Source organism: Oryzias latipes, chromosome 6 (assembly GCF_002234675.1).
Source record: "Oryzias latipes chromosome 6, ASM223467v1".
Taxonomy (NCBI): domain Eukaryota; kingdom Metazoa; phylum Chordata; class Actinopteri; order Beloniformes; family Adrianichthyidae; genus Oryzias; species Oryzias latipes.
The window spans coordinates 23,754,710-23,782,291 of record NC_019864.2 but is presented as its reverse complement, the minus strand read 5'-3'; the positions used below and the strand labels follow the sequence as shown (position 1 = coordinate 23,782,291).

The 27,582-nt window shown below is 40.3% G+C and overlaps 2 protein-coding genes across 6 annotated transcripts in view; both read left to right on the top strand.

Moving 5' to 3' along the window:
* LOC101162288 (homeodomain-interacting protein kinase 3) overlaps nucleotides 1–6,632 on the top strand; it is a 30,799-nt gene extending 24,167 nt beyond the window's left edge. For 2 of the 3 annotated variants that reach the window (XM_023955948.1, XM_023955947.1), the window contains exons 15-18: nucleotides 29–190; nucleotides 274–545; nucleotides 1,482–1,663; nucleotides 2,715–6,632. In XM_023955948.1, coding sequence (XP_023811716.1) covers nucleotides 29–190; nucleotides 274–545; nucleotides 1,482–1,663; nucleotides 2,715–3,257 — 1,159 coding nt within the window. In that variant the 3' untranslated portion in view covers nucleotides 3,258–6,632. The remainder of the gene's footprint in view (nucleotides 1–28; nucleotides 191–273; nucleotides 546–1,481; nucleotides 1,664–2,714) is intronic. The other variant, XM_023955949.1, reaches the window with a different exon arrangement.
* A 3,149-nt stretch (nucleotides 6,633–9,781) lies between these two features.
* The window catches only part of LOC101162046 (UPF0606 protein KIAA1549L), a 112,495-nt gene continuing 94,694 nt past the window's right edge, over nucleotides 9,782–27,582 (top strand). Inside the window, exon 1 of one of the 3 annotated variants that reach the window (XM_023955945.1) lies at nucleotides 9,782–10,295. In XM_023955945.1, the coding sequence (XP_023811713.1) occupies nucleotides 10,064–10,295 (232 nt within the window). In that variant the 5' untranslated portion in view covers nucleotides 9,782–10,063. The remainder of the gene's footprint in view (nucleotides 10,296–27,582) is intronic. The other 2 variants (XM_023955943.1, XM_023955944.1) reach the window with 2 other exon arrangements.

Below are 27,582 nucleotides of genomic sequence, written 5' to 3'. Positions count from 1 at the left end.
AATCAATGGAATTTGGGTCATTCTGTAGGTGTAAAGAGGAGTGTGTGTGCGAGGCTTGCCGAAACACCAGCGTGTCGATGGAGAGGGTGTGTTCCCTCAGCAGTCCTGACAGCAGCCTCAGCACCAGCTCTTTTGCCTCCAACTCCCTTCAGTCCAGCCCTTCAGTCTCACCTTGCAAGAGACCCAACAGGTAACTCAAATAGAAGATTTTTTTAAAAAAAAGTTCAGAGACTTTGGTTTGAGTTTGAGTGTGCTGCTCTTATTCCTGCTCAGCATGTCGGAGGACGATGGTCACGAGAGTGGCTGTGACACGGTGGAGGGCTCTCCCCCGTCTGACGCATCCACCTCCCCGAGGGGCAACAGCGCTTACCGTTACCTTAACAACAACAACCGGCCGGCCTTGGCTGCAGTGGTCGCGCCTTTGCCCTCCCCCACAGAGCAGGGCAGGAGTCCCAGAGGGATCCGGACCATGATAGTTCCCCCAATGAGAGTGCAGAGCAACAACAGAAACAGTCGTGGGACAGAAGAGCGCGCTCAGAGAACAAGTCAGTGCACCAGCCTGTTTGTTTAGATGGAGCTGTGTTTAGGTTTCTGTGGAAATTAAGTATGTGTTTTTATTTTTTTTTTACAAGTTTGTGGCCATATCTCACTTTGCAGGTCACATGGAAAAAGAATGGGCCTTCTGCCCCCTAGTGGCTCATAGAGGCCATGACAGGTGATGGAGAAACCAGCAGAGAGCTTCTCAGATTGTCTCGTACCTGATAAATGCATCCACACTGGCTGATGCAGTTTTTGTCTCGAGTCTTTCTGTTTTACTTTTCCTCCTTTTTTTCAAAGTATCAGGTGTTTTTAGGACAGTCTTACTTTGAATTTACTAGAAGCAGGCTTCAGGGAACAAATGCAGGATTTAGGTTGGAGGGAAAGGTGTGTGCATTTTATCAGGGTCTGGACATTTATTTAAAACTCTGCTGGTTCTCAACACAAAACCCCCCAATAGGTCTCTGATAGGAGATCAGTTTTATCAATTTATTTCCAATATTTGTTTAAATAAAACTAATTAAAAACTGATACAGATCAGAGATCAAAGGGTGAACTTTTTCCTTTTGATTATCCCTTCAGCTGTGTGACAAACAGCCTCTATATTCTTAAAAGGCTGATAAATGTTTTCTTTTCTTTCATGTTGCTGTGTTTTTATGTGGACTCATTTATATTTTGATAACTCTTTGATGTCAGACCAAGTTAAAATGGTTTGTCCACAGCGTTTTGAGCTTTTTTGGTCAAATCCTCAACGTTGGAGGGAATTTTCTGAGATAATGCATCATTTTAAAGTCTACATCTCCTCCTTTCAATTCAGAACACTTCTTTGTGTTCTTTCAGCATGCGTTTTAGTTTGAAGTTTTGTTTTGCTTTACCATTTTCAGTTTTGTCGTTCATGAAGACAAACTCTGCTTCTGTTTTGTCTTCTCTTGTCCTCCGCTCAGCTATCTCTTGTCTCTTTTCTGCCTCAGTCTCAGAGTCCTGGTCCCGATCCAAAGGGCGCTGCAACCTTGTGGGACAACAGAGCACGCCCTCGTCTGTCCCCCTCCTTCCATCCGCCCCCCTCCTGTCCCGGCAGCAGAAGGTGGCGGGCCAGCAGCAGCAGCACCCTCTTGGCTTTGGGCAGGTTCGTTTACTTCCTGTCCTGCATCCTTTTAGCTACAGACAGTTCTGTTGAGGCTGGCCTCATAAAATTTACAGATTTCTTAAAACCCTTTTTAAAGATGCATGTCAAGCTGGTCCCGCTAAGGGGAGTATTTAAAAAGGCAGTACATTATGTATTATCACATTAAACCCATATCAGATTCTCCCTGAAAGCTCCAGATTTTCAAAAACATTGAAGAACCAACTGCACGCAGATAAATATCAGGTCATTCTTGGTTGTTTTAACTTGTTCAGGCAGATGTTCACTTCTCCTGATCGGCCATCCAACTGGGCTACGACAAAAAGCAAAAAGCTATCGTTAAGTTCTCAGTATTTTAGAAGATCAGATTTTAAAGAATAACTTTGTGAGAAGTCAATAAATGATAGACATGAATTGTTAAGTTAATGAAGTTGATCAATTCTCTTTTTTCCCGCCCTCCAACAGCCATTGCCTGTCTTAGAGACCTGGACAGGGCAAATGTGACGTCACCCATAGAAAGTGGCTTACTTCTGGCTCCAAATGAAGTTCATTCAGTCGCCATTTTTGCACGATCCAAACACTGCCCAGTTGGGAGTCAGACATTGTTCATAAGCAGTGATTGGTCAAACGTCTGAGTCAACATTCTTATGACAACCCCTCTAGCCAATCAGGAGTGAGCTTGAAAGCAGGCTTCATGAAATCTGTCAAACGTTTTGAACCTTCAGCGTGAGACCACATGCTTTTATTTTGGCTCCATGTTGGTGAGCTTTTAACTTGAAAAACTTGCACTACAAATAGAAATATGAAAAAAAAAAGATTAACAAGAACGTGTTTTTATGAATAGGTATCTGAGCAGGAATAATAATTCTAAAAAATGGAATAATTGAGTAATAGCTGTTTATTTCTTAGCCAGCGGGTACTTCCTGTTTGGAATGTAAGGAGGAGGAGTCACTCAGTCCAGTTCTCATGTACAGTCAGTGTTAGAGATCAGATGTGTGTGTTATGCATTTCAGTAATGATGAGTGTGTGTTTTGTGTGTCATCCTCTTCCTCAGCCCTACGGCACAAACCTGAGCAACAAAGAGTGGAACGGCAACTATGGGCCTCTGCGGCCGCACGCCTTCATCCCGCCCACTGTGCACACCTTCACTCACCTGCACCACAGCAGCCCCACGCACACGTCCGCCGCCCCCCACACCCAGGGCCTGCCCGCCCACACCCTGCTGTCCTACCCCTCCAGCGCCCACCTCACTGGCCACCACCACCCCCACCCCATCCTGCCTTCCCGCCCCCCTCCCCCCCCTCTCTTCCAGCACAGCTACGGTCTCTCGCACCCTCAAGGAGGCGCCCTCGTACACCAGGTCACCTTGGGCATCGCCCCGCACCACCCTGGACACCCTGCTCCCCACCGGCTCCTGCCCTCCCCAACCATCCACCCGCACCATCAGCCTGGCTACGCCCACCACCCACACCAGTTCAAGCCCGCCTTCCCTCCCCCGCCCCCTCCTCACCCTTTCATGGCGTCCCCGGCCGCCTACACAGGCTTCCCTCTGAGCCCCACCAAATTCAGCCACCACCCGCAGTTCTCCTACATCTGAGGGGCAGGCCGGGGCTGCAGCACTGTCTCCCCATGAGGGGGTCCCAGGGGAGATGGAGCGGGGCCGCCACCTGGTCGGGCAGACCCAGCAGCAGAGCACAAAACAAACACTTGTGATGATGAAGAACACAGATGTGGGGAGATTTCCATTTGTACCATAGAGGGGGAATAAAGAAAAAAAACAGTTGTAACCATGAGTTTGAGGACAGCCTCTGCAGAAGGAGGCCTCGCGCCATGACTCTCTGATGTTCGTCAGAGCGGCGTCTGCTCTGAGACGTCCTTCCAAGTCCCATCGGCCAGCGGAGGAGGACGCAAAATGTGGAGGACAACGCCCAGAGAGGAGCTCCAGCTCATTTTCTTCTAAGATGATGTGTTTTGCACAGTGCCTCCCGTCACTGGCAGTTGAGGAAAAAACCTTTCGATTGGCGACAAGAATTTTGTGGTGGCGTTGCTGTGTGTGTTTGAGGGGGCGGTCCGGTCTTTCCTCTCCCTTTATCGTTGTTGCCTTGTAGCACGAGCAAGCTGCTCAGATCTGTAAAGCCATTTGAACCCAGATTGATCGCTCCCGCCGTCGTTGGGGGCAGAGCCTGCTGCCGCCGCCGTCTCGTAGTGCCTTAAAACCACCTTTTATGACGTCGTTCAGGAGCTTTTAGATTGTACATGGAAATGGGCTGGCAGCACTTAACCTTCAGACTGAATACGAAGTGCTTATGGGTAAATGAGGACAAAGTGTGTGGGTTTGTTTTATTCTTGTGTGTCTAACAACTCGGAGTGTGGGTTTATTTAGCTTGAGGCTGCACACATACTGTAGGGCTTTGACTGAATTAGCTTTTATGTACATTAAGGGTGATTTGATATTTTGATAATCGATTTCTATTCACTATAGTACTTAATTCATAACAGTATTGTCACTGTTTACTGTAACTGCAATACAATCTAGATCCTCTGGGTTGCTGTGTTTTTATTTAGGCGTTTTTCTGTTTTAGACGTTGGGAGTGGCTTAGATTCAACTAAAAGAGAGTTTAATGTTTCTACTTTAAGATGCTTCTCAGTGTTTGAAGTAACCTATCGACTAAAAGTATCACTGCTGGGCTTTCAAGTATTCGACGTGTAATCTGTAATTGTTGTGAGACGAAGCTTTTGTCCTTGTATTAAAGCCTGTTGTCAGTTTTGATACATTCCTTCAGGGTGGATGCAAAGCCTCGGTTTCTGTGCTTTGAATTTATGATTTTTTTTTTCTTTTCCTCTCGTTTTCCAGCATGGTGTGAAGCTGCGTGTTTAAACCCCTCATATCAGCTGGCGTTTTTATTTTTTACTCCAATCAGCACCAAAGACTGTTCAGTAATCATTTCCTAAGCATGGTCTATGATATTTCTCCTTCACCTCCAGCATACTGTTGCAGATGTCAATATTGGAATATAATATGAGATCTCTATTTTAAAAGTTAGGTTGAGGTTTTTATTTTCTAGCCACGTTTGGCAAATTGTATTTGGAATGTATAAATATTAAGCTGCTATGTACTGATTATCTGCCACTTCGTAGCTGTGAACTTAGAGGATTAATCTTTCTAGCCTGCATACTCTCCTTTGAATTGTAGTTTTACAACTAGATACAATAGAAGTGGGGTTTTTATTTGGATTCTAGAGTTTATTGAATGCTTATCCTATATGCTAGTGCCTCTGTATATTTGCTCTGTTGTTTTGAAGTGATTGTAAACTGCTGTAATGGAAGTTATAACTTTTTTTTTTAATTCAGTTGCTTTTTGGTGTCTGTGTGTTTTTGTGTGTATTTAGCATCAGTATTTCAAGTGTAGAATGGGTTCACTCTTTGATTCTGTAACCAGTGTGCTGTTGATGTATTATCTTTTTATTTTGATGACACGTTTGGCTTTGTTTTGTTGTTTCTTTTCTAGAACTGTATTTGCAACTCTTCGTACTGTACAACTAGTGCCTTTCTTCAAGCAGCGATGATTATAACATGCTTGGATATCGGAGCAGTCGAACGTCGGTAGATTAGGTCCTTCTTCTGGGGTAGGGGTGGGGGGGAGGCAGCTCTTATTTTCACATCGTGAAACCCCAAAGGTTGTTTTTTAATGGTCAGATGATTTTATTTTGAACAGAATCCTAAGATAGAGCAATTCAGGGAACGTGTTATTCACCAGGAACGCAGTGTAGTACTTAAATCTTAGGGCCTGAATACACACAAACGCAAAGCTTTATACTCGCGCCATGAATGTATTTGGACGTAAAGACATTTGGGTTTTGGGGTTTTAAAAATGTTTCATGTGCATTTCTGTTGGAATGGGGGTCTCAGCGGTTCTTGTTTGTGGCGATTGGTAACGTTTGTGTTTCAGTCAGGGCTTTTTCCAGAAACGCTTTATCCATCGGTCGTCTTTAACGTTTAGGTCCAAAGTCGTCCCGCCTCACCAGATTATTGTATTAAATTATATTGGTTTGCTATTTTACTCTAGTGGTTTAAAAAAAAAAAAAAAAGCTTGTCTAATATGCACTGTCTTGCTTGGATTGCATCTTGGAGTTGTAGCGGTTGATGTCACGGCACAACGCCTGTTTTTTTATCCTTTAACCCTGTGGTGTTCAGGCCTCCTCTGTGATTTCTGCTTGTGTCTGTTGTTTCGTGTCAGCTCAGCACAGGTGACGTCGTAATCCCCCCCCCCACCACTTTGTGGATTGCTGTGGATGAACGATCTCCCCTCCGCGGCAGCGGTGCGTGCTGACCGCACAGAAACTCTGCAGCCAAAGCTGGGTCGACGCATTGATCCCAACTTTAAGGCCTTAAGAAACAAAGCAGGCCGAAACATGCTAAAGCTTTTATGAAGATTTTTTTTTGATGAGATGATGCAAAAAAAAAAAAAAGAAAAAGTCTAGATCCCGATCTGAAGATCTCCTTCAGTCACAGCGCAGAAATCACAACTTTAAATCCTGAATACAAGCTAATTACTGGCCGGAAATTTAGCGTTTAGGCACAAAAACGTGGACACGATTGCAAATTTGAAACTGTTACTGTTTGAATATGTAGAATTGTGTGGCTTTATGATTTTATTCTTTTGATTTGTTTTTGTTGATCTTTTATGCTACACTAGTGTAACTTGTAGCACTGCACTGTGCAATATACAAAACATGAGGATGGAAAAATGATCATTGTTTTTGGATGTAATGAGTGTCTTATTACAGTTTGCAGTCGTCGTCCTCCTTTCCCCTCCTAGTTCTCAGTGAGTTTCAATGTGACCAAGCCTTATGTACTTTGTCACAAAAAAGCGGGTTCCTTCTTGGTGACTCTTACTGGTGAGTGTCAAATTATGAATTTATTGTGTAAGATGTTGAGATTCACTTTGAATAAAAAAAAATCTTATCCTTCATTTACTGTTATTTTTTTTCTAATGGTATTTTAAAGCAAAACAAAAACACTTTGCATTTGATTAACTCTTACAATCAAAATTAATCCATAGAAATTCAGAATGTGTAAATATTTATTTATTTTTGCATGTTTTAGTTATGTCTGCAAATAAAAAAATAAAAAAAAGGAATTTCTGGTCATTAACAATTTTGTAACGTTAGCCAACCAGCAATCATGTCTGTGTTTGATCACAACATGGCTTGTTGGTATTGCAAAATCATTTTGCTGTTAGGACTATAGACAGTTGTAACAAAGATGTGAGGTCTCTGATCTTCATCAGAGCTACGTTTCAGCTGTGAGAGACAAACGTTATGGAGGAAAATAAGAATTCAGTCAAAAGCAAAAGTTCAACTCTTCAATACTTCATCATGTAATCCTAGTTTCAATGACAGAGGTCAAACGGTTCCTGTAGGTTTGAACACACTCTAGCTGCTATTTTGGTCCATTCCTCCATGCAGATCTTCTCCAGAGTTGGGATGTTTTCCTGGGCAACACAGACTTTTAACCCCTTCATGCCTGAATTTATTTCCAATTATCTAAAAGATGTTCTTCAGTGATCTTTTTATTTATTTATTTTGCTCAATTAAGATTTAATGGTAAATGGTAAACTCCCTCCACAGGTTCTCTGTTGGACTGAGGTCTGGAGACTAGCTAGACCACTCCATGCTCATGCTGAAAGATCCAGACACGTTTCATCCTCACTTCTCACTGATGGAAACAGGATTTTGGTCCAAAATGTCACCATACAGGGCCCACGTTCATCCTTTCCTTCACACGGATCAGTCGCCCTGTCCTGTTTGCAGAAAAACAGCCCCAAAAGCATGATGGTCCCACCCCCATGCTTCACAGCAGGTATTATGCCCCTTGAATGCAATACTGCCTTCTTCCCCTTCCAAGCGCATGATAAATATAAATTCTTCAAAAACTGAAAATCTGACAGTTAAAGTGCATTTTTGATTAACATTATAGACCTGTCTTATCTTTTTTAGTGGGAAAACTTTCAGAATCTGTAACTGACAAATATTTTTTTCCCCATTAAACCTCTTAATTTCCAAAAAATATTTAATATTTTTAAGTCATTTTAGTTTTAGGGTTCAACAGCATGAAGGATCAGATGTGATGATCTCAAAATTTTAACACATCACTAAATGTTTTTTTAGTTTGTTTTGATCGTTTAATGTCCAGTGAACTAGAATAAAATGAAAACCTGTTAAAACAGAAAAAAGGAAACAGAAACATGTTTGATAAAATTAAGTAGAAGGAAATAACTACTAATTTATCAATATTTTGTTTAAAATAATAGTACTTAAAGATGGCTTCTTTCTTGTTGTAGACAAACCACATAAATTAGGTTTTGATGCACAAAGCAATGCCGTGTTGTGATGTGGGCACAAGAAAGCTCAATTTGCTTTTGAAGATTGTTTTTGAAGTACAAAAGCAGATTGAACAGCACAAGTAGATGAGAAACTTCAGCTCTTGGAGGAATGAGGTGGCCCAAAAAGAGAATCTATCAGTCAACAAATTACATCTTCTCCATTGATTTCCCCTAATGCCTCGCAAGGCTGGTAGGATGAAACACCCTTGAGAAGAACAAAGCAGTCATTTAGTCTGTCTGCTTTCAGCTTTTCCACATAAGCAGAGCACAGGGAAGGTGAATGTCAACTGTAGCAGAATAAGACTTGCCCAAGTCTTCACTGCGTTTTCATTATTTTATTGTTTATTTGACTGAATAAATTGACTTAGAAGTTTAAGTTAATAAAATATAAAAATGTGCAATGATTGTGGAAATTGCATCAAACGTCTCTTCATAGTGGCAGACCCCAAAAGGCTTTTAATTTTTTTAATTACGTATTCGTCCAAATTGGGATATTTGTTGATAAAGCACAGAAGAGGGACTGTCATTCCTTCAAGTGCCACTAGAGGTCGTCAAAGTAACGCGGACATTTATTAGAGCGCAGATCAGGTGGCACCTGATCTGATTTAAAAATAATAATGCAATCAACAGGAAAGCTGAAAATGGACAACACAAGTGAGTAAAGTTGTATACATTTTTTTTATTGGTGTATGTTTGATTTCTTTAAGTGACCTGTTGAGCGCATACAAAGGCTGTTTCCGTAAAGACGTTAAGCTAGCTGTTGTTAGCAATAAACCCAACCGGAAGTTCATTGGTTTTTTTTTTCAATAATTGGCCTTTTAGCCTTTAATTTGACAAAACTCAACGGAAAGAGACTTATCAAAAAAGAAATACACTAATGCTACAATATGAAGACTTTGAATTGGCAAAGAATAATGATAAACTGCCCCATAAAATTAGGCCTGTGGTTTGACTAATTTGTTTGTTAGGCTTTAATGACAATCACACCAGCTGCAGACGTTTCAAACTGTTTGTTTTTTACAAATTTATCTACCATCTACTTGTGTTGCTCCTTGCTCCTTGCATAGTCTATATTTAGAATTATTTTGTTAAATCGTATCTTTCCCACCCTGTTTGTTTTGTTATTGTGTCACAGTCCACATGTATTGGAGCTGCTGTCTCCTATGCCCTAGAAAATAACACAGGTTTTTGATTTTGGCTAGAAGCTGCAAAAAAAGACCACCACGTGAAAGGCTTTCAGAATGGATCAACAGATGATCGGAGTGGGTCCTATTCACCGCACTTAGCCCACTGACATGCAGTTGTGCATATTCTATAAGAAGAAGCTACTAACATGTCTCATACCAGCCAATAAGTAGCCCTTTATTTTTCACATTTCTATGTCAGAAACGAGTAGGCCTAGAAAGCATAACACGAAAACAAAATATGAAAATGATTTTACAAAAGCTGGTTCTCTTAAAACAAGAAATATACAGATCCTATTTGATAAACTTACTGTTTTATTTGTGTATGTTTTTATAAAATGATGATGAAAAGCATGAATGATAACGATTTATAGTTTTGGAACAGAGTTTTGTGATCATAATTTAAAATGTAATCTTTGAAAAAAAATTGATTTGACAGACCTTTTGATGAACATTTTTCATTTCTTTCAGTAAATGCAAAGTTCTCTAAACTACTTCCCAAATGTGAGATTTGCCCCGTCAACATTGAAGCTCTTATTTTGAAACAGCAGTAAGCTTTTTCCGGCTTCTGTCAGCAGAGATGAACAGCTCCTCGCGGCCGCAGCAGGGACTTCAGATCTAATCCACAGCGCGCGCGCGCAGGATCGGTCACCCCGAAACCTGAAGGAGACGTCCAAAGCCCGGGACTTTCGACGCGGACCCCCGCCGCCTCCGGCGCGCTCATGGAGAGCGGGGCCCGACTTTTCCCAACCGGAGACGGGTTGATCAGATGCCATTGATTCACCCCAGCGGCGCCTGTAGATGCCCCCCATCCGGGAATAAAACGGTCGACCAATGGCTCCCAAAAATGCGCTGCGCTCCAAAAGTACCGGCGGTGGCCCCGGGGTCGCGGGGCTGCGTGACAAGCGTGAAGTAGAGCCGCGCGGCTCCTCTCTGACGGCGTGGATGCGTGAAGCGGGGACGAACGGGAGCAGGACGCGGGCGCTGGATGGGATGCCGGCCCGGTGGTTTGTGACCATCGGCGCGGTGCTGATGCTGATGATGCAGAGCTCCTCAGCAGCTGAAGGTAGGAGAGGATGTCTTCCCTTCTGTGTAATATTTTGATTTTGGAAAAATTCTCCCAATCTGACTTAAGAACATTTTTATTTGCTTTTTTTACACCCTTGTCAGAAAATGGACTTATTTTCAGAAGGAACAGAGCAGCATATGGTGCACTTCAGGCATGGCGGTAGATGCCTTTGGAGCTCTTTGTGATCTCTGAAGGCTTTGGGGTCTCCACAGCTCCACACCGCCTGTTTTCACTGTATTTTTTCTGGCAAATATTTGCATTTACTTATAGGGCTGGGCTTAATGGACCCAAATTCCTTGTTTGCATTTCAATAAATAGAAGGTCGTTAACGTCTCCAAAGGCGCATCCGGAACGAAGCGCACCGCGGGCCGCAGCGCAGCGCAGCGCCACCAGGGCGCTCAGAGCGGCAGCTGTCCAAATTAGGAGGAAAAAGTTTTTTTTTATTCCCTCGTGGAGAGCTGAGCCCCGAGCTCCACGATGTCGAGCAACATCCGAGGAGGACGTTTCTTAGTCAACACAAATGAATAATTCATGGTCGTTCATGCTGCACGCATCCAAGGGAAGAACAAAAATGGCAGCAGAGATGTTTACCATGTCTTTTAGTCACATTCTTGCCCACAGCTTCCCTAAAATGAGCACGTGCTTTGGTGGGAAATCAATTACTGACATATTTTTTTTAAATGGAATTTTATGGATGGAGTCTGTGGTGAAAGCCATCTCCTGGATGAGATTGAAGGAGAAGAGCCGCTCACATGTGCAGGTTAAAAAAAGAACAAGAGGTTCAATTAAACTTGACCTCTTCAGGAGGATTTTAGTTTCATTTTGAAGACATTTTTATCATCTCTTGCTGAATTTTTCCATACATTCAACTGACTAAAGTCATGTTTCGGGCTGCAGCAAGTCTAAAGAGGTCTGAATATATTCACTACATAAAACAAACACAAGTACCTATATAATAGGAATTCAAATGGACTAAAAATAGCCTAAAAATGTAAAACCAGCTATAAACATTAATGGTATTTAACAAACAATTCGTTTTTTTTTAATTCGTTTTTTAGTCGCAAATAATTCATGGCAATACAAACAAGTAAAACGAACAAATTCCATCAAAAAGTCTCCATTTCTGGTTTGCCACATCAAATCATCTGCATTTGTGATTTATAAATAAAAATATGTTGTTTTTCTGAAACTATGATCACACCGCCCTCAGCATCACGTGTTGAAGTGACGTCGTTCTCTGAAAACTCTTACATAAATTCACGTTTTGGGCTTCCATGTTCAAACTCTCACTTTCACGCGTATTTGTGCAAGTTTCTGTGACCATTTTAGGGCCCTGCCTACTAAACGTGCAGCCATTAAACGCATGTACAAAGTTAAATCAGGTCGAACTTTTACCAAACAGGGACTTGGACTTGTTAGTGACGTATTGATGGCGTCAATTTTAATTCATGGAATTGCCAACCGTTTGAAAGTCATCAAGGATGAATTCATTCATTCATGCCCGGATGGAGTTTTATGACACCAAGGATTTCAAATGATGGAATAGAGCTGTGAAAGAAAAAGCCTGAGTTTTGCCCCGCTTGGACATTTTGCACCAAGCCTGCAGGTGGCAGACATGCGCTAATAAACGGTAGAATAGGAACGAGAAGAAGCCCCTGCCTGCTTGTTCAGTGTGAACACCATGAGCTAAGCGCATATTCAAGAACCAGCGTTTAGCGAGTCCTTTATCGCGCTTCACATGCTCGCTGCGTACGTAGTTTGAACCTGCACAGTGGTTAGCACTCCTACCTCACAGCAACAAGGCCCTGGTTCAAATCCTGGCTGTGATCTTTCTGTGCGGAGTCTGGACGTTCTGCTCGTGCATGCGATTTCCTCCCACAGTCCAAAAACATGCTTCGTTGGTTAATTGGTGACTCTCAATTACCCCTAGGTGTGCATGTGTGGCACTGCGACAGTCTGGCGATCTGTCCAGGGTTTAGCCCTCATTCGCCCCACAGTAGCACCCAGGACAGGCTCCAGTGACCCCAAAGGGGAGACAGTGGGTTAAGAAAATAGATGGATGAATGTTTCTCTAATGCAGAGCAGATTCTGTTCGCTCAGAACCACAGACAACAGGTGTGGAGACATTTTTACCGTTCAACTGAGTTAGAAGACGTCAACCCATCAAATCGAGACTTATATTTGACAGTTATTTCCATTTCTGAATTTCTTTTTCTTTTTAAATAGAAATCACAGTTCCATCTTTTCAGCCTGGACCCCTGACCTCATTTACTGAGGGATGGGTATTACTGCCAAAAGTCACAGATTCATTTTAGCACTCAAGACGATGTAATTCCATTTCAGTTATTATGTTCTTTTGCTTAAAAAAGGTTCACAAAACAAAAGAGAGGAAATATAGCATTAAAAGTGATGGTTTTCCTCCCCGGAGTCATGAAATGCCTTTTAAGGAAAATCTATCCAGGGCTTTTATGAAATCTATTAAACTCTGGAGCTATAATTCATAAAATAATTGAAGGTTGATGGGAAACGATTAAATTGAATTTCCTAAACTCTCAGCCTCTGATCAAACCTCATAAACATTTTATCATTTTTGAAATGACACAGCATTCAACTGGCACCTCTGTGTGAAAAGACTTGCAGAGGAACTGGAGGCCTTGTGGGCTCAGTTGTTTGGATCCAGGACACAACAGCTGTCCAGCTGACGATTTGAACTCCTGCCAAACAAACTATCATGTAGATCAAAATGAAGATGCTGAATTTACGTAAATATGACTTTCTATTTTTTAAACATCGCCATCTTTTGTTTTTTTTATGGTTTTTACCCACAGTTGTCAATGTGTTTTATTTTGGGGAATCTAATAAAAAAAAAAATCCAATTACCGGTAAGTTTTTCAGACTTTTGACCCAAAGATTTTATCCACACATGAACATCTTGTGATGCCATTTGTTAACATAAGCTCCGCCTCCTAGAAATGCAAATACAGTAAATGAAGGGTTGGGGTGGAACAGTTGCTGTTCTTTGTTCCATTTCTACCAAAGTCGGAAAAAAGGGCACCAAGAAGGACATTTATTAATGAAAGAACGACAATAACTTGTCTGCTCTTTTCGACCACTGCATGCTCCTTAAAGACGCATCGAAATAGAAAGACGAGTTTGTAGGATGAGGAAAAATTCCAAATTTATCTTTTCACCCAATCAAACTGCTTCAATTCAGCAGTTAAATTGAAATGCTTTGCATGTTAAAGAGCTCAATATTTTCTCTTATATAGTTAAACTATGACAAAAAATGTGAAATTTGGATCCAAAATGTTTTATTTTTTTTACTCAATTCTACCTTTACCTAAAAAAATACTGATTTAAATCCCTATAAATTGCTGTTTAAATTAAATTAAGACTAGAATTATGACTTTCTCACACACAAAAACTGCACAACATGAAGCTTATTATTTGAAATGTACTGAGGATGCTTCACTTCCTGCTCCTCGCCTCCAGCATTCCACTGTTTCCTGCCTGTTTGGTTTTTAGTTCGAAAACCTTCTAGTTGGTTTATCTTATTTTTGTCCATCTATGAAGGATGTTTAAGGCTGATTTCCATCTGCTGCACGTTCTTCATGTATGCATTTATGTTTGCGTCTGTGGGCACGCATGGCCTGGATGTGTGTGTGTGTGTGTGTGTGTGTAGGTGTCCTCTTCAATGGGTCTTCAGAGATCTTTATCCTCAGTCAATAGCTGAGATCTATTGGTCCTTGTTGCCATGGGAACAGAGCTAAAGCTCCTACTTTTCCTCCTTTGCATCGGCGTTGGTCTATCAGAAACAGAAATAACATCCAAGCGATGCCAAGGTGTTTGTAATAATCAGAGTGAAGCAACACAGCAGCAACAGCTGCTGAACGTCAGCTTTCTGTCTTCCTCATGCTGTTGTGAGACAGGACTGGTGCTTGTGAGTCCGTCACTCTCTTCACGGTTCAATTGGAGGAGCAACATGGTGGCTGATGGAATTTCTTTGTACCTGTGAAGTCCGGAAGCTTTGAGGAGCGAATGGGATCAGAAATGATAGGATCTGGAGACTGCAGCGCTCTCAGTCGTTGTGCATCCACTCAGGATGATGGTGACGTTCTCTTTTAGCAGTGACGCTATCTCCGCTGTGTCAGGATCACTCAGTGGGTTCATTTTACTGGCTGTTTTCCTCCCCTTCCTGTCTTTAGGAACATCTTCAACAGCTTCACAACAAGAAATGAACATTTTTAGAGGCTGGAAATCCTTAAAGGGGTTGATATTTATCTTGTGATTTAATGGTTTGAAAAAAAAGCTGATTGAATGTCTTGAGAAGATGAATTAATATAAATATATATATATATAGGTTTTGTTTGTCTTCCTTGTTTGTTTTGTTTTGATTGCTTGAAAGCTTAAGCTGGTTTCATTTCTCACAGTTAACTCTCAGAAAGTATAGACTTTTAATTATTCAAAAACATAGTAACACTATACAGATAGTATTATAAGATGATTTCTTAATTTTTTTTAACCAGAGTCCAACTTTAAAATAAATAATAATAATAGTAATAATAATAATAATTAATACTTTATTTATCCCACAATGGGGAAATTCTTCTCCGCATTTGACCCATCTCCTGGAGGAGTGGTGAGCTGCAGCCGAACCGCGCTCGGGAGGCAGCAGCGTTAAGGGTCTTATTGAGATAATTTAAAGTACAAAGTTTAAAGTTTAAATAGTGAGCAAGAATGTTGGATTAAAAAAAATACACATTGATTTTCAATGTAAGCAGACCAGGAAGAAGGAGACTAAAAATAATTGAGCAAAATGAGAATATAATCAACCACATTGGGTGACTGAGAGCGACTACAAGTCTCCACATTTTCATGATCCTTTTTATTTTGCATTAGTCTACATCAGATTTCATGACATTATATAGAAGGAGCTCTATTTGTGGCATCAGTCATTCTTCGGTCAATTAAAGTGAAATGTATTTGTTTTGGAGAATTTCTAAATCTCCTCTGTGTTCTAATGCAGATGACACTTTTGCAGAGACAAATCGTGTCTGCATTATCTTATTATGATGAGCTGCTTTCCTGGGAGGTCCAGAATTGCTGCAGCCAGAATCTCACCTCACACAGCAGTGAGCCTCCTTTAGAGTGTTTGCTGAACTTATTACAGCCTGTGCTCCAGATCCGCCTCCCACAGATATGAGCCTTTCTCCAAGAATCAGACATCCTTGAGGAAAATTTAGTTTTTAGTACAAATTATTCGTGACAGTCTTTTTACCACTGAAGACATTTAAGTCCCAAATTTGTTCTAAAGTCATGGATTATATCATGAATTATATCTAACACCCCCAACCAAACATTAGTGGTGCAACAGAAATGGCCAGGAATATTGGAGCTATCCCGACGTACAGTTTTGAGCCAGACGTCTGCTCAGACGAGGAAAACGAAGATCTCGTCGTCTATAAGTGGATTCATCTGAACAGAGCGGAGCAGGGAGCTTGTGGCCCATCCCATGAATAAAGAAATACTCAGAAATGCACCTTTCAGCTTAATTTTCTTTAAAAAAAGTACTCGATCATGAGAAAAATGCAACAAGAACACATTAACAACACCAAAAACATTTTTCACCTGATATAAAATCAGTGAAAAAAATGGCTTTTATATTGATCCTTGAATTAGTCCAACCTTGTAATCCGATGAGCAGGAGTGGACTGTGTGGAGCCGATGCCTGGCCACTAAGTCATGAGTAAATCCTGCAGGTGATCATTTATCTGCTGTCATCAATTACAGTGATCAATAGTGTTGATTAGATACAGAGACGTTCGGCTCCTCTGAGTCTCCTGGGGGTTCTCAGAGAGGACCGGTTGGCTGAAGATCAGAGTGCAGAGTCTCCCGATCCGATTAAAAGTTTACAAGCCGCAAAAGAAAGTTTCTTGAGGCAAAGAGGAGAGATATTTTGAGAGCTGCTCCTCCCCCAGTAGGAGGTGGAATTCTTTGAAAGTTTTTCTAAGCAAGCAAAGATTATGCAAAAACCACCAAGCTGGATTTTAGGGCATTCTGTGGACATGTGAGGCACCAGGACATGTTTGTTTGAAGCAGATCCCTTCCTTCCTCTGAAGTGAAAGAGGAATGCCATTTACGTTTCGATTTGAGATTCCGCCGCCAACTGCGGCAAATTCCACAGGCTCAGAGTTTGCATTTGATGCATGGAGACAGTCGTGTGTAATTTCCCTGAAAATGTTTATGACGGCTGACAGATGAGAGCAAACGCAGTGCAGCAACCTGCTCCATCTGATGTCAGCTTCTTAAGGCTTCTGGCTCACACGCAAGCACTCGGCTCATCCGTTCAGAAACCCTGACAAATCAAATGAACGATGGCGCACGCTCCACTGTGTCCTCTTTAGCACTCAAGTAAATAACATCATCTGGATTCAGCTCAGAGATTTGCTAAGCTTCAGTTCATTCCTGTTCAATCTTTATGCATCAGTGTCAGAAGTCAGAGCTCTGGCTCCTCCTCTGGTTACCAGCGAGAACCGTCTCAGATTTCTGAGTGCACTTCATCTTCCAGCAGCCCCGGCGCACAGTTTCTGGATGCAACACACCTGACTTTCATTTGCAATCACTCACGCCATACTTAGGCACTGCATTGAGCCTTACTCAGTGCGAAGTATTGTTTGCGCTACTCTGCCTGCATACCTGAGTGTCACATCAAGCCCTGACCCCCTGATTTCCTGACCCCTGTTTCGGACTCTGTTAGCCTGACGCCTGACCTGAATCTTGCCTGGATCCTGACACTCTCGTTTCTTCTCTGATTCTCCCATGCCTGTTATTGACCCCTGCCTGCCTTACTCTGATTTAGCTTTGTGGACATTTAGCTGTGCTAATAAATCTTCTGCAGTTGGAACCAGCCGTCTGCCCATTTTGTGACAATCAGAGAGAAGGATCTAAGAAGACCGTGGAGAAAAAAAGCCTAATGCTCCAGCGGGAATTAGGAAGGACGTCCAAAACAGACAGTCTAGACTTGATCTTTTTGGCAATGATGCTAAAATTTAGAGACATTTTAGGAGGCTTTAATATTTAGAACTGCATTTTTAGTTTTGTGCAGTTGGAGGTGGAAAACTAAATTGTTGGGTAACTATAAAAATGTCAATTGTGAACAAACAACATTTTAGGGAAAACATGTCAATTTCATGTTAAGATATAATTATTATCCAATTTAGTGAGCAAATAAACTTATCTTAGGTCTTGCATGGTGGCGAAGTGGTTAGCGCTCTCGCTTCGCAGTGTGCGTCCTTGAGACAGACTGACGTCTTATCTTTGCCCAAAAGTAACTGGGATAGGCTCCAGCAGCCCATGATTAAACTGGATTCAGCGGTTTCTGAAGATGGATGGATAAAATTATTTTATTGACTTTAGTAAACATACTGATCGGGTTGACCTTAATCAAACACGACATATTTACCTTAAAGATGTGTAACGTCTTAGTTTTAAGTTAACTAAATTATTAAATTCTCTTGTTTTAAGTGTGAATTTTGTTTATTGAAAAAATGTAACATTATATAAGAAACAAGAACTTGATTTAATGAAATTGAGAAAAACACAAAATTCTGAAAACTATGAAATGTTTTCCTGCAGGTGATCAATGGTAATCTGTCCAACACAGGAAACTCTACATTTCAATCTGTTCGCTGCTTGACCGCCGGACTGGATTAAATGAAAATAAAGAGGGCTAGGTAACGTGATAAGAATAAAAAATGGGCAGTTATTAGCGCCTGTGTTGTTGGAATAACCACAGTCATTTTTATTGTGAAAACTTTTCTTTGTCGCACCTGATTCTAATTATTTAAAGAGCCACTCTGATAAAATTGTGTTTTTGGTGTTTTTAACAGGTTCTTGTAGCCCTTTTTTTTAACATGAAGGACATATATAAAGAAAATGAAGCATGAAATTGCATTTCTGAGTATTTTTTTATTCAAATAATTGTGATTCAGGAGCAGATTAAAGCATCCCGTTGGAAAAAAAGCATATTTGTGATGTCGAAAATATGCTGGGTGGGCCACAAACTCTCAGCAATGGGGAGAGGAAGGGGGGGCGGGGTTGCTCACAAATCAGAGGTGAATTTCAAATGACGCACCGACGCTCTGCAGAAACTATGTTCTAGAAAACTACAAGTTTTTGTTTTGGGCTAATAACGGCGTAATTATAGTTAAAGGACCACTGGGAACGCTTTGAAAACAGATCCAAAAATGACCGAAGTAGGACTTGAAGGCCCTTTCGAATTATCAGTCCCACCTCCCAAAACTCACTGCTTTTTTAACATGCCACATTTGTGAAAGGGAAATGGTGCAATAATTAATGTAGTAGCTAAGGTGACATAATGTTTAAACCATGAAAATAACAATAATAATTCTTGGCAGTCTCTAATACTCAGACCTGACTTTCCTTTTAGCATCTTCATCTGGAAGTCCTCTTCTCCAAGTGTTGCTCTCTCTCTACATGTTTAAGGAGTCTAGGGAGGAGGTGCTGCACATCCACAGCATGTTTTAGGCAGGAAGGGATCCTCTCTCAGGGCGTGGAGGCTGGGCTGATGGAAGTGAGGGGGTTGCTCCAGCGTCCTGGCACATGCTCTCAGCATTAACACAGCAGTGGCTCATTTTGCATCACTCTGCTGGGCTGCACTCGGCTCTGTGTTCTCCATGTCTCTGATTGTGCTCTGCTGGAGCTTTTCACACCGACAAGAGAAGGAAAAGGCTTTTGCAGGCTTTTTGCCTACACAGATTTAAATCAGAGCCATGGGTAATCTGACAGTGGAGGCAGCAGAAAGGATTCATTTATATTGTAGAGTAATGTGCGGCAAGAGAGACGCCGTATGAATGCTCATCCTATAATGCTGCGCAGTATTTTAAACACATCCCCATCTCTAGCGGGTTTTATTGCTTATTGTTTACAACGTGTTTGCACCTTTACAATAAAGCATCCGTCCTTCCCAAAAACTCCTCTGGCAGAGCTGCCAGTCCGTCTTACTGTTGCCAGGCAGAAAAAAGCAGCTCTGATGATCTCTAATGATACAACAGACCTGATCCGCTTTATTTGCTGACAGTGGTTCATGGTGTTGCTGTCTGTTCAGGTTAAAAGCGCCCACTTTCTCTATCCTCTCCCTCCTTCCAATGTTAGTCAGCTATTTCTGGAATACATTCAAGCGTGTGAGACAATTCCCACACGCAGACTGTAAATATTTCCCCCGTTGGTACATTAAAACACATTCTCCAATGGCGGGGCCTCTTAGAATTCCTCCTGGTTGGCAGAAACTCCTTGCAATAAATTGGTTTTAAAGTCTCAATTAGCTAACTTTGTGTTTTTCTAATCTAGTGGGGGCTGCCGGAGCTTGTGTTTCCTCTCCGGTGTGTTTTAGGAAGGTTAATTATTTTTCAACAGCCTCAAGCGGGAAGCCCTTTGATTTACAAAGCATCTATACTGGAGAGCACCTCCAAGTCGAAAGATCATTTGTGCACATCCAGTGTGCAGCATTGTTTCTGTGAAGAACCACGTCACAAATTTTAGGGGTGAAGTGTGTCTGCGTTTATTCACTTCAGAAGTGCATGCAGGCTTGAGCACATCTCTTTGGCATTGAAGTAATGACATCTGTGTGCTCATGCAGCATGCAAATCACACTTCCCTCCAGATATCATGTGATGCAGCAAAGGTGCTGCATTTTAATTACAGCGTGCTGACTAATGACCCTCTGAATTATGCATAAACAAGGACAAAGAGGATTGCTGATTTTAACTTTACTTCTTTAAGGTTTCATTCATCTCAGCACAATCCTGAGTAAACCTGGTGTCAGCACAAAGCTTTTTCATGGCAGGACATAATTAAAAAGAATCACCTGGCCCAGACCAAATATTTTAAAGGATAAAAAGTCATGCAATATCACTCAATTTTAATTTACCATGTTGAAATGTGTAAATTGGGTATAAAAAAACCATTAAGTATACTACATTTTCTGTATAAGACAATGCAACTGCTCATTCTACCCTCAGTCTTTACACTAAAAGTATCTTCTGGTCCCAAATAACATTTTCTAAGACATATTTACTATATTAAGACTCTATGTAGGATAAATTATACCACTAAAAGGTGAAAAAAATAGTCTTAAACTTTTACCTAGTGTGATTTCTTTTTTGCTGAGAGAAACAGTAGTTGTTGTGGACTTGCTGTTTTTCATTTTAGTTTTTTACTAACATTTTTCATGTAATTTGACTGAATTTTTAGTTAAGTATTTGCAAAAACACAAGTTTTATCAGTGGATTTCGGTTTTATTTTGTTCTAGTGCTGTTTTTTGACGTGTTTGGAGTCTGCACTTGGCTCACTTGGCTTTAGTCTCTTTCCATCAGGTCTTCGTTTGGTCCTGCAGCAACATTTTAGATCATTTTCTTGACGAATGACCCCACTTCTCCAGGACAGATTGCCTCTGGAGTTTTGTCCACTGTTTTTAAAAAGGAGGAGTGGCCTCCGCCTGCAGCTGCTTTTGTTGGGTTTTTGAGTTTTTCCTGCTCTGATTCAGAATGAGACCAAAGACCAGTTTGGTGAACACGCTACAGTTTTCTCAGGCTGAAATTGTCAGAAGACACAGTTTTACTCTTAATGATGCTAAATTGGCACAAATGTGAAGCACAAAGCAGTTTTAGCTCATTTTTAGTACCAACACTTGCAGTCTCAGCTGCACCTATATTGCTGTTTTTCAGTAGGAATGCAAAAAAGTCAACATGATTTTTAATAAAATCCCAAAGACAGCTCCTTCTGTTGTATGAGCAAAATATTAGATTATATAAATGCAATAAAAACTTTGAATTATTAGAATTCTAATGAAATTATGAAAAGTAGGCACAGTCTGGTTTGAGAAACTCTGATATCTGTAAACATAATTACTTAAAAATATTTAATGCCTTTTTTGTGTACAACAGAAAAAGTTAAATCTAGAAAAAATGTATTAATTTAACAAAAAAAATTCCACTGGCTTTTTCCTCCCCGAGATAAAATAACATGTTCCCACATTTTCCACGCTTTACCTTTTCAGTTTTTGACCAGATTTCTTGATATGTCTGTAAAGTTTGACATGAGACATTTGTTTGTTTGTTACATTTTAGGGTTGGGTGGGTACGACCAAAAAGTGGTGTGCGGCCTTACCCTGCTAAGGGATTTCCATGAGGTTTTGAACCTTTGCACAAGAATCAAATGACACTTCTAAAAGATAAAAAAGGATGGGATTTTTTCTGAAGTTTCCTTCTCCATGGAGATCTTAAAGTAGATGTGTGAAGAGCACGAGTGCTGGAGGATTTCAATCTTTTAATGTGTGGAGTCAGGGAAACTTACCATAGATCTTAAGATGCCAGAAAAGTCGCAGAATTTTCAAATAAACTTGGTTTTACGTGGAAAAGGAGACAGTCACTCATAGGAATGCCATCCTCGTTTCTGAAATGCTTCTTTGAACTGAAAGAAAATGAAAAGCAAAGGTTTAAAGCTGCCTCTTTCTTGTGGTGTTGCCCTCCGAGCAGCGAAGCTCCAGCTGATTCCCCTAAAAGAGCAGAATGTTCTCAGAAAGCGGGGCTCCTTCCATGCTTTTCTTTCCCTCTTTCTTCTCTACTGCAGGACCAGCGATAAAGAAAATCTACTTTCTTCTAACACAAAGTGAATCAGAAAAAGTACACTGCGTGTCCTCGCTGCCTGCTTTTTTCTGCGAGGCTTTGAAACAGTCAGCCTGTTAGGAACTTCAAAAGCTCTCCCTGCTTTTTGACTGTCACTTGTTATGCCTTATTGTTGGTGTTTCATCTTTGTTGTGTTTATTTCAAAAACAGCTACTCATGAAGTTCAGTGACAGATCAACCTGTTCACATAAATATCTTACAGTGGAGGCTTTTGTCTTGGTACCAGGACAACGATGAGAGTTTTTTTCAGCCTCCAAACAGACTGCCGTATTTATTTGTGTAGTGTGGTCTCTGAAAATGAAAAGGATGTAAGATGGGAGCAGAGCGGAAGACGAAATGAAAAATTAATCAAGCTTTGCTTCCATAGGAGTGTCTGGGAGGGCAGAGGATTTATGGCTGCGAGTCCATAGCTCACTGTGTTATCAGAGCAATCGGTCGCCTCCTTCTTTCGCTCCATCACTCACACAAGGCCGTGAGAGCGCGTGTCCATTGATGTGTCATTTGGCCCTGTTGTGTTTGGCCTTTAACAGCGACAGAACCGGTCACATGAGCCATTGTGCTAAAGCAGCTTTCAGCAACTGCGATTGTTTATGCTTGTATGCATCTGCAATCTTTTTAAATCATCTCCAGGACTGATGCCAGAACTCACCAGGTTCATTATTAAACCAAAAACTCAAGGCACAACTGCATTTGTGGTACAGATTGAACTTTAAGGGTAAAATGCGGAAAGTTTTTAAAGGGCTTATCATGCAAAATCAACTTTTTCACCTTTTAAGTTTATTATAATGTTAATTCCTCTAAAAAAAAAAAACGACCCCAATGCAGTATTTTGATCAGTTTTGAGTATTCCTCTAAAAACCCTGAGCTCTGAGCACCAGCCCCTCCCACTCCACAAAAACAATTGGGTCCCCACATTGTGATGTCACAGAGTGAGGAACAGCCCCTTCAGGCTAACACAAACTCCCACTTTCTCCACGAAGCTAGCAATGATCAGCAAAGACGCTTTCCTTTTATATGCACAATATCATATCAAATCAAATCAAATCAAACTTTATTTGTATAGCACTCAAAGTGCTTTGCATAAAAACATAATCAAATTTAAAAACAAAAAGACAAGACAAACAAATACATACATATAACTGTTGAGAAACAATATGAACACATATATCTTTGCAAAAGTTCGGATGTTGCTTGTTTTCGTGGGCGTAACGCAGATACACTACCGAGGCCGGTAGGTTGACGTCATGAAATGGGAGGCACCCACAAGGAGCGAAAGCCGGTGCCTCAGAGATCGAGCCGTCTTACTTCTGGGTAGGAAAATGAACGGCAAAAATAACTAATATTTCATCAAAAGATTGTTCTTTAGTGTGCCAAAGGTAATATATATTATCTTATACAGTATATGGATATAATTTACCTATTGACTGTGTGCAAAAGTAAAAGGTTGCCTCCTCCATGGACCCAAATCATGCCATCAAAGTTTGTTCAACTCTTTTTTTTTAAGCAATAAAAGTTTAGAGGTTCTTTTTAGTCCACAGACTTATAGCAATCTGCCTTCTTTGTCTTTATACAAGAGCCATGGCCACCATTTTAACTTTTTTATGCAGTTCAGTGAAGTATTAATCTTCTGTTGCTATGGTGATGCTTTAAATAGTCTTCTCTAGTGTGTTTTCACTAAGAGGATGTGCCCTCAGCGAGGATCTTTGGACACTACCTCTAAACGCTGAGTGGAAGCTGAACTCAAGCGTCTACATCCAGCACGTTATCCCATCCAGAGTCCTACAATCAGCTGCAATCAGGAAAATCCACTTCCAAGTGGCAGCTTGTTGTTTTCATCACGTCTCAGTGGTAAAATCTAACTTGTGCTGATGTATAAAACGTTTGCTGTCAATGACAAAAGTAAATGTTCCCCCAAGATAAATCAAAGTCGGAACACACAGTGCTGACCTCCTCGCACATTCTGCAGTCAAGAAGAAGGATCTGCATAAAAAATTCATAACTCTGCATAATTAGACATGCTGTTCGAGACCTAGTTTAGGTGTTAGGAGGCTGTTCGCGCTCAACAAACCAAATTAGATTCTGTGTGAGGGAAATATTCAAAACAAATCATTATGTCTGCGGGTTCACAAACTTGATTTGATGGAGTTAGTGGATGGGATTAACATTTTAAAATTTAAGTAAAAGGAGGAGAAGTTGCCTTCTCATCCTTTAGATTCCTAGTCTATGGTTTGAGAATAATAGTTGTTATATAATTAATGGGAGCCGGTTTAGCTCGTGCTGGTTTGCGGCGCCTTCCGACTGCGAAACCAGGGTTCAAATCCGGGCTGCTCCCTGTTCCCTTCTCTATTTCTGTGCCGGTCCCAAGCCCGGTTGCTTTGAGAAGGTTGCGTCAGGAAGGGCATCCGGTGTAAAACATTGCCAAGTTTACCGTGCGACTCGTTCGCTGTGGCGACCCCTGATGGGAAAAGCCGAAAGAGAAAGAAGTTGTTATATAATTAATGAAAATGTGAATTCTTGAACAAAAAGTAGACTTGATTTTTGCTGATTAAAGCTGGTCATATCAGAAGTTTGAATATTTTTGCTTGAAATCAGATTTATTAACATCTGCAGTGCATAACTGGCACTGAGTCTTACAAAATAGAAACACACATATGCCATGATGGGGGACACATTAAGGGCAGACAGACATCAGGCGCTCAAGGCCAGTTGGTAACAGCTCACTCATTGGCCTTGGCACGGTCACGTGATGTATCCTGCAGCGGCTTTGGCTCTAGTTTTTACTGGAAAATCAATGCAGCTTCACACACAGACACACTACTAAGAATCTTAGCAGAAGTACCAGAACAGTTCTCCTCCTTTGTGTGAACGTCAAGTGTGCTTTAAGGTTTTTCTTCTTTTATCAAGCGCTTATAAGCAAATGAACTCGGCCTCAGTGAGCGTGTGCAGTTCTGCAGCCCGAGCGTTTGTGTGTGTCATACTTCAAAGAGGCCTGGCCTCCTTTCCGACAGTTCCTCAGAGGAATTTCTTGTCTTGAATAATTTGACAGTTTTCTTGTGTTTGTGAAGGAAAGTGAGCACTGACAAACACACAACGCCAACCTGATGTGACTGGATTTTCAGACTGCACATCTTCTACACTTGAAAGCACAGAAAAACAAAAAATATATGGGTGTCCCTGCGGAGAGTAGAGGAGAGAAGAGGAGAGGAGGAAAACAAGCTCATACTAAACAAAAGTAACAATTTGGACATTTTTTTTCAATCAAATAAACACAATTTCCTAATAAACACAAACATTTCAAGAACTTTGTTTAGATTTTATGCAATCAAACACAGTCAAAATTAGTGGGTATTTCGAAGTTACAGATGTCAAATATGAGAAGTTTAAGAGCAAAAGCATGTGGAAGCCAAAGAGAGTAAAACAGTTGCACGAAAAGTGGTTTAAAGAAAGAATCTTTAACAATAGACAGTAGAATTTATAAAATTACCTTTCTTTTCTTTGATTTTTGTCCTAAGCTTATATTTGGCTTTGTCATTTTTCTTAAAAAACAGACAAAAGTGTTTTTCCCACCTCAAAGGCACTGTTCTGTATTTTTTAAATCAACTGTTCACAATACGTCTGTTCTCTAAAACCTTTGAGAAACTCTATACCTAGATCACATGTGTCAAACTCAAGGCCCGGGGGCCAAATGTGGCCCGCCATGTTATTTTATGTGGCCCGCGAGAGCATACAAGTTTTCAATTTCTTAAAATAAAATGTTTCTTCAGTTGATTACATATTATTTATGTTTAGCTGCTGTTGTAATTATTCAGTGTTTGCAGGTCTTATGTGAGTTTGCTGACAAATTGTTGTCATCAAACCATCAGTTGGATGCAAGGCTGTGTGCGGCCTTTTTTGTAAAACGTTACAAAATGTAACATTGTAAAAATGTAAAAACAAAATGTAAATGTAATACATGATCTTTGCAGCTCAGTTTTATGTTATTTGTCTTTATTCACTTGGACAGTCTGATCCTTCATTAATGGAGTTATGTGGGTTTTAATAAGCGGTCAAAATTTAAAAGGATTTATGGTAGAGTAACAAGCAAACATATGTTTTCTGTGCAACTTCAATTGCCACTTTAAACAGTTATAATAAATAAATAAATAATGTTTTTTTTTTTTAACATCAAGGAGTAGTTACATTTATTTTTCATTACATTTAGCTATATGTATAAGTTATATCTGGCCCTTTGAAGACAGACGGCCCTCGGTGAAAATGAGTTTGACACACCTGATCTAGATCATCTCCAAACTACTGTAAATTGACTTCTTATTTATTACATTTCATAATTAAATACATTTTCCTGCTTTTTTCTGTTTAGTTTCTGATGATGTTATGACATTTTTAAACCGTTGTGTTTTCCCGGTAACAAAACGGCTGCAGTGAAACTGAAACTTGGGTGTCTGAGATGACTTTCACAACAAGCCTTGATATTTATGAGCCTGCTGCTGCGTGTCTGCTTTATTACAGTCCTGCTTTGTGATGGCTGTCCCCATACAATAAAACTGTGCTGCATTTCCCCCAGTGACAGATTTTGGTTTAAAAAAACAGACACCACATGACCTTACGCGCTGTGACTTCCTGTGAAATCTTGAGCAGCTTTGGAAACTGAGAAAATAAATTAAAAAAATAGCTGCTTACGTGGAGCATTAGCAATCAGCGAGATATATTTTTGAATGTTTATTGGCCTAAACTGAATGAGGGATTCTAAATAAACTGCTGAATCATCATTTTTCTTGTGGATGATGTTAAAAAAAATGTCACTTGTTAACCAAAGATCACACGTACACAAAAAGTCCACTGTTGAAAAATTTTCAGCTCCTTTTTTGGAAAAAGTGAACACTTTGTTTTGAGTTAACAAAATAAAATTGCATTTATTTTTCTAAAAAAAAAAAACTGACTAAGTCTCAGTTGTGATCACTTTGTTTGTTGTCTGCACAGCTGCTGTCAAACAGCTGATTTGAAAGTTTTTTCAAACTACTTGTAAGTTACATCCCAACTAAAATTGTGTTGATTCTGTTTACCATTTTGACTCAAATCTCTGACAAAGTGTTATGTTTTTTTGTTTTTGTTTTAAAAATCTAAAAATACAGAAACATTACTTCCACTTTCTTGAGAAACTCAAATTTGTTTTTTTTAGATTACGGCTTTATAACCAATTTTTCTGGAAATGAGTTGTAATTTTCTCCTGTTATCTCTGGAAAACAAGCTTAAATATTATTTAGTTATCTTGAGAAAACAGTTGTTATCTCATGATAACAAGTTATTAGGTTATTATCTCAAGAGAACAAATTGGAAAAAGATAAGTAGATGTGGCCATTTTTAACTTCTGCAGTTACGTTTTAGCAAAACACAAGATTTTCTTCCTTTTCCCCTTTTACCTAAATACTGTATACTACATGTAATTCAAACTATACTAGTGCTTCTGTTCATTTTTTACTTTGTAAGAGTTACACAGACACTTAGGAAATGGATTATTTTTAAATAACCACTTAGTTTCTTCACATTATTGTTTCATGGAATGTTTAGTTTTGCGTTTA